Source organism: Nansenia antarctica (assembly GCF_963989245.1).
Source record: "Nansenia antarctica genome assembly, contig: SCAFFOLD_527, whole genome shotgun sequence".
In the NCBI taxonomy this organism is placed as follows: Eukaryota; Metazoa; Chordata; class Actinopteri; order Argentiniformes; family Microstomatidae; genus Nansenia; species Nansenia antarctica.
The window spans coordinates 5001-17500 of record NW_027662733.1 but is presented as its reverse complement, the minus strand read 5'-3'; the positions used below and the strand labels follow the sequence as shown (position 1 = coordinate 17500).

At 46.5% G+C, this 12500-nt stretch overlaps 1 protein-coding gene across 1 annotated transcript in view; it reads left to right on the top strand.

Moving 5' to 3' along the window:
- LOC308175497 (intersectin-2-like) overlaps nucleotides 1-12500 on the top strand; it is a gene marked incomplete at both ends in the record, with an annotated part of 29803 nt that overhangs the window by 12654 nt on the left and 4649 nt on the right. The window contains 6 exons of the mRNA XM_080551157.1: nucleotides 1-290; nucleotides 1901-2025; nucleotides 2281-2453; nucleotides 2964-3063; nucleotides 3260-3453; nucleotides 4019-4071. The exon at nucleotides 1-290 is cut by the window's left edge and continues 513 nt beyond it. Of these exons, the coding sequence (XP_080407283.1) occupies nucleotides 1-290; nucleotides 1901-2025; nucleotides 2281-2453; nucleotides 2964-3063; nucleotides 3260-3453; nucleotides 4019-4071 (935 nt within the window). The remainder of the gene's footprint in view (nucleotides 291-1900; nucleotides 2026-2280; nucleotides 2454-2963; nucleotides 3064-3259; nucleotides 3454-4018; nucleotides 4072-12500) is intronic.

The window sequence follows — 12500 nt, the reverse complement described above, 5'->3', positions numbered from 1 at the left end:
GACGAAGAGGGAAGAGGAGAGGAAAAGGCAGGAGGAGGAAGGCAAGAAGAGGCGGGAGGAGGAGAGGAAGAGAGCGGAGGAAGAGAGGAAGAGAGCGGCGGAGGAGGAGAGGAAGAAGAAGGGGGAGGAGGAGGAGCAGGAGAAGAAGAGGAGGGGCGAAGAAGAGAGGAAGAAACAGGAGGAGGAGAGGAGGAGAAAAGAGGAGGAGGCGTCGCGCCAGCAGCAGACAGGGAAGTCAGGCATCCACGAGAAACTGTCTGCCCTCCTCCGAGGCCTGGAGGAGAGGAAGGGTGAGAGGGAGGGAGGGAGGGGAGGGAAGGGAGGGAGGGAAGGGATGGAGGGAGGGAGGTAGAGGCTGGTGGAGGTAGAGGCTGTGTCTCAGGAGGTAGAGGCTGGTGGAGGTAGAGGCTGGTGGAGGTAGAGGCTGTGTCTCAGGAGGTAGAGGCTGTGTCTCAGGAGGTAGTGGCTGTGACTCAGGAGGTAGAGGCTGTGTCTCAGGAGGTAGAGGCTGTGTCTCAGGAGGTAGAGGCTGTCTCTCAGGAGGTAGAGGCTGTGTCTCAGGAGGTAGAGCCTGTGTCTCAGGAGGTAGAGGCTGTGTCTCAGGAGGTAGAGGCTGTGGCTCAGGAGGTAGAGGCTGTGTTTCAGGAGGTAGAGGCTGTGTCTCAGGATGTAGAGGCTATGTCTCTGGAGGTAGAGGCTGTGTCTCTGGAGGTAGAGGCTGTGGCTCAGGAGGTAGAGGCTGTGTCTCAGGAGGTAGAGGCTGGTGGAGGTAGAGGCTGTGTCTTAGGAGGTAGAGGCTGGTGGAGGTAGAGGCTGTGTCTCAGGAGGTAGAGGCTGTGTCTCAGGAGGTAGAGGCTGTGTCTCAGGAGGTAGAGGCTGGTGGAGGTAGAGGCTGTGTCTCAGGAGGTAGAGGCTGGTGGAGGTAAAGGCTGTCTCAGGAGGTAGAGGCTGTGTCTCAGGAGGTAGAGGCTGGTGGAGGTAAAGGCTGTGTCTCAGGAGGTAGAGCCTGTGTCTCAGCTGGTAGAGGCTGTGTCTCAGGAGGTAGAGGCTGGGGTGCAAGAGGTAGAGGTTGTGTCTCAGGAGGTAGAGGCTGTGTCTCAGGAGGTAGAGGCTGTGTCTCAGGAGGTAGAGGCTGTGTCTCAGGAGGTAGAGCCAGTGGTTCAGGAGGTAGAGCCTGTGTCTCAGGAGGTAGAGGCTGTGTCTCGGGAGGTAGAGGCTGTGTCTCGGGAGGTAGAGGCTGTGTCTCGGGAGGTAGAGGCTGTGTCTCGGGAGGTAGAGGCTGTGTCTCGGGAGGTAGAGGCTGTGTCTCGGGAGGTAGAGGCTGTGTCTCAGGAGGTAAAGGCTGTGTCTCAGGAGGTAGAGGCTGTGTCTCAGGAGGTAGAGCCTGTGGTTCAGGAGGTAGAGGCTATGTCTCAGGAGGTAGAGGCTGTGTCTCAGGAGGTAGAGGCTGTGTCTTAGGAGGTAGAGGCTGTGTCTCAGGAGGTAGAGCCGCCGTCTAATGATCGCAAGGTTGGCAGATCGGTGGTTCGAGCCCCGGCTGGCCACATGTCAAGGTGTCCTTGGGCAAGACACTGAACCCCAAACTGCTCCCAGTGAGCGGGCCGGCGCCTTGCTTGGTAGCTTGGCCGCCATTGGTGTGTGAATGGGTGAATGAGAGGCCGTTGTAAAGCGCTTTGGAATAAGGCGCTGTATAAGTGCAGTCCATTTTATATTTGTATATGTTTTTAGGGCATTTCTGAACTTTGACCTCCCAGAGAGTTCAGGTCAGGTGGTGAGGGCTTCTGTCTTGTGATTGGTCAGGTGGTGAAGGCTTCTGTCTTGTGATTGGTCAGGTGGTGAGGGCTTCTGTCTTGTGATTGGTCAGGTGGTGAGGGCTTCTGTCTTGTGATTGGTTCCCCAGGCGGCCTGCAGCCTCAGGCCACGGAGCACAGGAAGTCGGCGGCGCTCACTTCCTTCAAGGCGCTGTACCCCTTCACCGCCCGCAACAAGGACGAGCTCAGCTTCGAGGGCGATGATGTCATACAGGTAGGAAGATGATGATGTCATACAGGTAGGAAGATGATGATGTCATACAGGTAGGAAGATGATGATGTCATACAGGTAGGAAGGTGATGTCATACAGGTAGGAAGGTGATGTCATACAGGTAGGAAGATGAATAGAATATGGAAACTAAATCCCGAACAACGTGTGTGTGTGTGTGTGTGTGTGTGTGTGTGTGTGTGTGTCTGTGTCTGTGTCTGTGTCTGTGTCTGTGTCTCTGTCTGTGTCTGTGTGTCTAGGTGGATGAGAGTACAGAGCGTGAGCCTGGCTGGCTGTACGGGGGCGTGGGGGGCAGGATGGGCTGGTTCCCTGAGAGCTACGTGGAGCGTCTGGCCCCCCCCGAGCCCCCCCCCGCCGCCGCCCCCCCCCGACAGGCCCTCCGGCCCCAGCTGTCCAACTCCAGCAGCACTGGGTACGCTGGACACACACACACACACACACACACACACACACACACACACACACGATGGAACGCACACACACACACAAAGGAACGCACACACACACACACACACACACACACACACACACACACACACACACACACACACACACACGATGGAACGCACACACACACACAAAGGAACGCACACACACACACACACACACAAAGGAATGCACACACACACACGAAGGAATGCACACACACACACACACACACACACACACAAAGGAACGGACACACACACACAGAGGAACGCACACACACACACACATGAAGGACTGCACACACAGACACAGACACGAAGGAGCGCACACACACACACACACACGAAGGAACGCACACACACACACAGACACACACACACACACACACACATTTTCTCAACACGCGACCAGATGGAGACGGTGGACATGGATACAGACAGGAGAAGGGTCATGAACTTTCCTCTCTTTGACCTCTTGACCTTTCACCCCTCAGGATATCGGGAGGAGAGGCCGCCATGCCCACCGGATCGGGACAGAACTCCGCCTTCACCCCCACCCACGCCCCGAACCCCACCCCCTCTGAACAGGGACAGGTAAGGCTGACCCAGAACCCTGTGGAACCCTGCTTTCACCCACGGGCTGCACGTACTAGAACTAGGAAGCTGGAACTTTGGAGACAGACAGACAGACAGACAGACAGACAGACAGAGACACACACACACACACACACACACACACACACAGACAGACAGACAGACTAATCCAACCTAACCCTGCTGTCCTGGTCAGGTGGTGGGTAACCTGCTGGCCCAGGCCCTGTGTTCCTGGACGGCCAAGACGGACAGCCACCTGAACTTCAGCAAGGAGGACGTGATCCGCGTGCTGGAGCAGCAGGAGAGCTGGTGGCTGGGGGAGCTGGGGGGGGTGCAGGGCTGGTTCCCCAAGACCTACGTCACGCTGCTAGGGGAGGACGACCAAGCAGAGTAAACACACACACACATACATACGCGCACATACGCACATACGAGCACACATACGCACACACACATACGCACACACACACACACACACACACACGCACACGCACACACACACAGACATACGCACAGACACACATACGCACACACACAGAGACACATACGCACGCACACACACATACATACGCACACACACACAGACATACTCACACACACACACACATACACACGCCCACACACACTAGGGTCGGGGAATTATCGAGATGATCCTAAAATAACATTTTAATTAAAATGTTGGATGCATGGCCTATAGGAAACTAGCATAGATTACCTTTTCTTACGATGTCTGATGGACAGACGATTCACTTACTTTAGACAAATGTGTTTGTTGTAAGTCGCTTTGGATAAAGGCGTCTGCTAGATGCCCGAAAATGTAAACGTAAACTGCATCCAATAATTCACTTGTATCTATAATGGTTTAACCAATGTATGAACCAAGTTGGTTGTATACCCAGAATGCCCTTAGGCAGGAGTAATGACGTGTCTATAACGTTGGTTTGTTTGTTTCCAGCTCGATGCAGTCACCTCCTGATGGATCTGAGACAGACGCTTCTCAGCAAGAAGGTAGGACACGCTCGGTCTGACAAACAGCAGGGGAGACGGAGGGTAACCCTCCTCAAATATCTGTCTTACAAACAGCAGGGGAGACAGAGGGTAACCCTCCTCAAATCTCTGTCTTACAAACAGCAGGGGAGACAGAGGGTAACCCTCCTCAAATATCTGTCTTACAAACAGCAGGGGAGACAGAGGGTAACCCTCCTCAAATCTCTGTCAGAAGCCCTCTTTCTCCTGATCTCCTGGTTGTGGATAAGAACACATTCTAGAGGCCTGGGGTGGTCCAGTGGTCTAGCACCATGGCCTGGGGTGGTCCAGTGGTCTAGCACCATGGCCTGGGGTGGTCCAGTGGTCTAGCACCATGGCCTGGGGTGGTCCAGTGGTCTAGCACCATGGCCTGGGGTGGTCCAGTGGTCTAGCACCATGGCCTGGGGTGGTCCAGTGGTCTAGCACCATGGCCTGGGCTGGTCCAGTGGTCTAGCACCAGTACCATGGCCTGGGGTGGTCCAGTGGTCTAGCACCAGTACCATGGCCTGGGGTGGTCTAGCACCATGGCCTGGGGTGGTCCAGTGGTCTAGCACCAGTACCATGGCCTGGGGTGGTCCAGTGGTGTCTAAGGCTGATACACTATTTCTCTGTCCAAATACATTCTGTACTTGACTTGAATGTACACTCACTGAACACTTAATTAGGAACACCTGTACACCTGTCAAGAGTACAAGCTGGCGGAGGTGGTGTCATGGTGTGAGGAATGTTTTCTTGGCGCACTTTGTGCCCATTAAAACCAATTAAACAAACAACACTAGGGCAGCCGTGAGGTGTCATTTGATCTCAGTGAGTACAAAACAAATTCTACCTTTGCACTCGATCAAATGTCAGGACCCTCCTTTCATGACTTTTCCTAGATATGTGCGTTCTACCACCCAGCATCTTTACATTTTCAAAATTGAGTTAGTATAAAGCGATTTTGCAGTATTTCTGTGTGTTTCTGTGTATTTGCCTTGGTATTCGGCTGCCATCTTTTTCTCCAAGGCTGCAATTCTCTTTTATATCAGCAGAGGTAGCAAGGGGACACACACTGTGCTCAATCTTCAGGCTTCAGTGCTGAATTAGATACAGTGGATAAGACTGATATTTGTAACATAATGTGTTTATATATAGGCTATATATAGCAATAGGGATACATAAGATATACAGACAGTTATGAAAATGATAAACTGTACAGTATGTCTCCCAATCCCTTCAGATTGGTTGGAGCTGAGTTTTTTTTTTTCACAGCGGGTTTACCCAAGTTCCATGCAATAGTGATAAGATATTATGATATGTGTAGCCTATGTACAGTTATGAATGATAAACTGCACAGTATGTACCTATCAAGTTGTGTGGTGCATGCATAGCTACCGCAGCAAAGTAATTGCAGTAGCCTACGTTTGATTATGCCTGTACTCATCAACGAATATTATATAACGAACGGATATTTATAATTAAGCGATATCACACGAGAGGGAGTGTGTTATACTGAATATCAGCACGGCTGTGATTCGGTCGTAGGTACGAGGCCGCAGGCCGCAGATAATAATACACATATTCAGTATAACAGCACGACCTCGAGTGTGATATTGCTTTTATACAACAGTTCTACAGCGCAATTTATTAGTTAACAGTAATAAGAGGCAACAGATTATGATTTGTTTGTTTATTTAATCATAAAAATAAACAAAAAATAGTTCCGCAACTGAACTTCAAATGGACTGTTGCCTAGTAACCTGAACACAAACAATGTACCGGTAGTCTAATTAACGGTCATTTATGGCGCTTTTCCATTGACCGGCCCGGCACGGCTTGGCACGGCTCGCTTCGGCACGCTTTTGAACAGTTCTGGGTATTGACGCTTCTCCATTATACTGAGCGACCCGGGACAAGGAGGAGTTACGTGTCATAAGAGCACTTCACTGTAATAAGTGCCGCTATACAGCTCAACAGGGGAAATGCTTTTTTTTGTTGGTGAACTACCGTAATAAGCCTAGAAAAGTTCAACTGTTCAAAAAGTGCAACTTTTTTTCTTTTTTTCAGAAACTGTTTGAATTTTTTAGATTGGGCATATAGTTCACGAATTACGGTAGTTTGAAGGAACAATCCTGTCTGCAACGGCAGCTCGGGTTTCGGAGCAAGACAATCTATCGGCATTAGTCAAATACATGCTCACATCCAGTCATCCTCTCACTGCTGTCCATCAAAAATGGCACATCCATCAATAATATTACATAATAACAACTGCTCTGATTAGATTGCTTAGATTGTTTAATACATCAACGGGGGGGAAAGCGAGATGAACTCGCGAGTGCTTCCTTCATTGAACGGAAAGTCCTATCTATCCCATTCAAAGTGTTTTAGTCTTCCCCCTTTCCACTGGTAATAAGGAATTGGCAAGAATAGATCGATATAAATAGATCAACATAATGCAGCACTATCATGCACAGATCAGCCTTAAAACATGTAACGTTAGATATATAATGGTGCAACGTATTTCTACGGAAAGGCTGACTGACGCGGGGCTCATTCAATCTCCGCGTTCGTTATAGATACGCTTGCAGCAGCGGGTGAACTCCCGGTTCATTGAGTTGGTTCAGGGCTCAAAATGACCGTATACCGATGGTGAAGTTAGCAAAGGAGTATTGTGTTTGTTTTGTACCACCTCCATAGCTGGTGTTATTCACGGACAAAGACGGTGCATAATAGCGATTTTTGTGTTATGCTTGTTGTAAATAAAAGTTCTATGATGCATTGAAATGACATTAAACTAAGATAATACGATGGTCAGCATAATTTTTCGAATCTTTATTAATAAGCTATTACAGAAACTGTAGTGACATTTTCCAAGAGCGAATGTGGTATTTAAAGATGGCGGTTAGTGATGAAATCTATGAACATGGGATGACGATTTCCATTGACCAATCAACGGTGTGCAGCGTCACATGTCACACGCAGCCTGGCAAAAAGGTTCCGGGTCTCAAAAAAGGTTCCTGCCCTCGATGGGTAGCTAAAGAAGCGACCCGACCCGACCCGACCCGACCCAGGCCGACAAATGGAAAAGCGCCAAAGAAGCAGGCCAGCCCGGGCTGACCCAGGTCAGCCCTCTAGTGGAAAAGCCCCATTAGTAGAACATCTGTGTGGCGGAGGGATACATATGTGACGCGATATGGTGGAATGATCATCAAGTAGGCAAAGTAATTTTTCTGTTTTTTACATATGCTTAAACTACAGATTGTAAGCTTTCAAATGATACATCATACATAGAAATCAGGAAAACATTTAAGACGACATGAGTATTTGAAAGTTCTTAACCCTGAAATCACAATCCTGAGAAAAAGCCCTTCAAAGTTTTCGTTCTTTGTCACACCTTCACACAGGCAGGTAATGGGCGGTAACAATAGCTGGTTAACCCCACCCCCAACCACTCCCCCTCTAGATTGACAGCTATCAGCTGTCTTTCAACATTGTCACACTTTTTATTACACACATTAGCGGCATCAAAAATGATGGGCTGGGCGTGCGAGGGAGCGTGCTTATTCTGGCAGATTGTGAAATATTAAAACCAATAACATTCTGAATGATTTATCATTCTGTACTCGTTCTCTCCTTTCATTCATGTATTTTCTTTCAGCTCTTTTCACTAATATTAGTGCAGCAGATTAAATCAATATTTCATAAGAATCGTTCACTTGGTGATACAAGCACCAAATTTGGCACAAATGATGTCCAGGATGTACTTTCTAAGAAAAGTACGGTTTCCAGCTGAAAATCCAAGATGGCTGCCACTTTTCAAGATGGCCGCCTCATCAGATGCAAAATAACGTTTTTTGGAGTAGAACTTGAATGAACAGAAATGGGTTAATGGTCCAAACATCAAAATGAATGTATCCTTACTGGAACTCAATTGTGTCAATTGGCGTCTTTGGAGCAAACTCATCCTCAGGTTTTCCATGAATTTCAGCTTGGAAAGTTTGTGGTCCACAAGACTCACAGGGAGTTCTCAGGCTTACCCATTGACCAAGCTCACGAGCAGGCCAATGCAGTTGTTAAAGGTGATGGTGGTGCCATTGGCCTTACAGAGGATCCATCTGCATTGAGGCGGTGGATGGTGTCTGGACCAGAAGTTAGCCAGTTAGTCAACCAGTATGAGTTGGCATCTCAAGTCAAAGAAGCAAACAAAGATGTCAGGCATCATGAGCAGACCAGTCAGTCTCAGAAGTCCTTCACTGACAAGGTCCAAAAGTTGTTTGATGTGATGAAGGATCTGGGCAATCCTTTCCAGGAAGAGTCCAAAGATCTGCTCACATTGGACACAAAAACCATCGCACATCCCAGTGCTGCTGAGCTTGTAAGAACTCACTTTGAGAAAGGTCAAGCTGCCTTCAGAGACTTTTTCAATGGTCTGGGGGATGAGGGTTCCTTCTATAAGCCCATTAAAAAGAACAAAGCCGACTTCTTTCGCCAAGAGGCAGCTGCAGCTTCCAGTGACATGAAGAAGCAGGTACTCAAAGATGACTGTCGTCTGTTCTCGCAGCTTTTTATATCGTGCCAATCACGAGAGTGTGACCTGCTTGAGTTCTTTAAGCATGAGAATCAACCTTTCCCTGCTGCACTGAGTGACACAGGGAAACTCCACTCTGGCCAGAAGTCTCAGCTTTCAAAAATTCTGGAAGCTACCATTTCTCCTCCTGACAAACAACCAGAATGTGATGCCATTATCATTGATGGTTCCTCTCTTGTGCATTCATTGTCTCCTACGACATCAAAGACCTTTGAGGAATATGCTGTCCAGGATGTAGTTCCAAAAATCCAGACCTACTCATCAAAGTATGAGCGAACAGATATCATTTTTGATGTCTACTGGACTTCAAGCCTGAAGGCTGAAACTAGGTCAAACAGAGGTATGGGAGGTCGACGAAGAGTGACAGACAAAAACAAACTGCCACCCAACTGGAAAAGCTTCCTGCAAGACAGCAACAACAAGACTGTGACCAAAGGGGAGCAGGCTCTATCAAACAAGCCCATCAGCCTTGAAGGCTTAAGTCCATGTAACCATGAGGAAGCTGACTCCAGAATCTTCATACATACTCTTCATGCAGCCAAGCAACAGATGAAGTCTGTGTTGATCAAGGCATGCGACACAGATATTCTTGTTGTTGCAGTCAATGTTTTTGCGACTCTTCAGGATGCAGGCTTAGTAAGGCTTTGGGTAGAATTTGGCCAAGGTCAGTCCATTAAGTGGTTGCCTATCCCTGACATGGTGCTTTCTCTTGGCCCAGAGAAATCCAGTGGCATGTTCTTTCACGCCTTCACTGGCTGTGATGTTGTGTCAGCTTTTCGTGGCAAAGGCAAAAAAACGGCATGGCAAGCATGGGAGGTTTGCCCTGAAGTGAGCCCTGTCTTCAAAAAACTCAGTCAGTACTCAGTACCCACCTATCATAGAAGATGCAGACCTCAACATCCTTGAGAAGTTTGTCATCACCATGTATGACAAGCAGAGCACTACAGGCAAGGTTGATGAGGCAAGACTAGAATTATTTGCGCGGAAGCAAAGGTCTTATGATGCCATTCCACCGACAAGCGCATCCCTCGTTCAGCATGTGAAACGGTCTGCCTTCCAAGCTGCCTGCATATGGGGCCAGGCAACAGTGTGCAAAATGCAAATTGAAAGCCCTGCCAACTGGGGCTGGAAAAAAGATGGTGAGGTCTGGCAAGTGGTCTGGACAACCCTTCCACCGATTGTTCAGACGTGTGATCAGTTGACGAAATGCGGCTGCAAAGTTGTGTGCCTGTGAATGTGAGGACTAAAAGAAGAAACAGCCATGATTGCCAGCCATGTTTTGCTCAGAATTGTACAATGCAGCCCATGCTTGGACATGTTTTCTGTGTTTCCGCTAACTACAGTATAAAATAAAAAAATTATACAAAATAACAAAAATAAAAAATGGGGGGGAGACAAAGACCTTGGCCTTCCCTACAAGTAGCTTACAGGTCCAATAGCCAAAAGTGAAACTAATGTCTTTAATGCATCTTTTAGGAAATTGCTCAATCATTCTGGTTATTTTGTGTCCTTTTTTAAATGATAAAATAAAATAAAATTGTAGCACTGCTTAAATGCAATATGCGTATTTTGCGTATCGGAAACAACACCAAGAGAGTGTTTTTAGTTTAATACCCATTTTATCACCATAATATTCAATAATTTTGATATTCTAAATGCAGAATTGGATTTCTCACACTCAAAAACATATATTTCAATGTATAGGCCATCAAAATAGGATTATTCAGTCAAAAACGCTGTTTGAATCCATTTCGAATGGCGGCCATCTTGAAAACTGGTGGCCATTTTGTTTTTTCAAGTGGAAACCGTACTTTTCTGAGAGAGTAGGTCCCAAAGCACTTGTGTGCCAAATTTGGTGCTTGTATCACCAAGCGAACGATTATTTCATTAATCTGCTGCACTATATAGGTGAAACTAACTATAACAGGTTGCGGCACATGAACGCTCCGTGCAGGTACGCTCCTGTGAGATCATTCAAGTTTCAAGTTTATTTGTCATTATACCAAATACAATTATATAATGTAATCAAAATAAAAAGAATGAACATATTCAGCCATTCCATATAATCACATATAACAACCCCTGTGAGCAGTTGCAGGGGCTGACAGGCTGACGTTACCGGCGAAGTTCACGACAAATAAACAGACTTTATCACTGTGAAGCTCATAATTATGATAACACAATATTGCAATATTTATTACTATTCTTTTTTTAATAATGATAATCAACTTTCATTCGTTAGTAAAGCTCCTGCAGTCTCAATAAATCTCCTCTCCATATATATAATTTATATTTACATTTGTTCCATAGTTCGTTTTCAGCTGACTCAAGCTTCATATCAGATTGCGCTAATAATTTCCGTGCTTCTCTGGAACTTTATGCATTTTTAGAGGTAGTGATCTTGTCATTTTCTCTTCTTGTGTGACATCGCCATCCAGCGCTCTTTGTGCGTCAATACACACTCCCCCATTGTGAAGAGTGGTCGTGTGATTCAACACCTCGTTGCGCTAAAAGTAGGTGAAAAAGCGTCGCGCTCGCAGTGTTAAATGCCACGGCCTGTTTGAGGATTGTTGCTGACTACAATGTGCCCGTCTTCTTCTTTTTTTTTCTTTTTTTTTCTTTTTTTTGTGTATTTTTATTCAAAAGTTACACAATACAATATGATTAAACATGTTGATTTTCAATTTTTTACACACACATTTCTGCCCACCCTCCCACCCAACCCCAAACATTCCCTGCAGGGCCCTAAAGTTACATTAGCATAGTAATAACATTAAAAAAAGAAAAAGAAAATAGATTAAAATAGATTTTCACATTGGACAATAATAATGCCGTTGTATCACAGCTGCAACCAGGTATCTACCAAGACAGTACATAGGCTGTAGATCTACAGACACAGGTCGTCGCAACATTACATGGACCAACACTAGAGAGGTGACATGTCAGAAGCCTGCATCCCTCAGGTTGGAACTTCAGGGAGAGTCTTAAGACCATCAAAATATGCCAACACAGAGCCCCATGTAGAATAAAATTAGCTTGTGGAACCTCTAATTGTGTATTTATTTTTTTCTAATTTAAGATATAGCATTAGGTCTCTCAGCCATGCTGAGACTGTGGGCGGTTTCGGTGATTTCCAATCAAGCAGTATTCTCCTCTGAGCCAATAGGGAAGCAAAAGACATGCTATTCTTTTGGATGTTAGTCAGTCGATCGCTCTCTGAAACCCCGAAGATGGCAGTCAAGGCATTCGGTCGTACATCAATACCCAGTGCCTCGGACATAATTTTAAAGAAATTTGACCAATATCCAGTCAGTTGAGGGCAGGTCCAAAACATATGGGTAAGGTCTGCTGGGGCATTGTGACACTGATCACAAATATCGTTAAGCTCAGGGAATATTTTGGATAGTCTGTGTTTACTGAAATGGACACGATGAAGAACTTTAAATTGTAAAAGTCCAAGTCGGGCACAAGAGGTGCTCCTATTCACTCTGTCTAATGCATTGTTCCATGTTTCATCCGCTATTTGTTTACCAAGTTCTTCCTCCCAGCTTGTTCTAATCTTATGAATTGACTCTCCTTAAGGGACATTATGATGTCATAGAGTCTCGATATATGGTGGGAGTATTCGTATTCGAGTGTTCGAGTTAGGTAGATGGAATTTATTTGAGAGGTCACGAAAGTTTGCAAATATGCCATCTATGTATAGGTCTCTAAATTTTACAAGGCCCACCTGTTGCCAAAGAGAAAAAGTTACATCTTGCTTCGCTGGAATAAAGAGGTGGTTGTGACATATTGGACTCTGGATTGAAAAGCTTTGAAGTTTGAAATGTGCTCTAAACTGGGA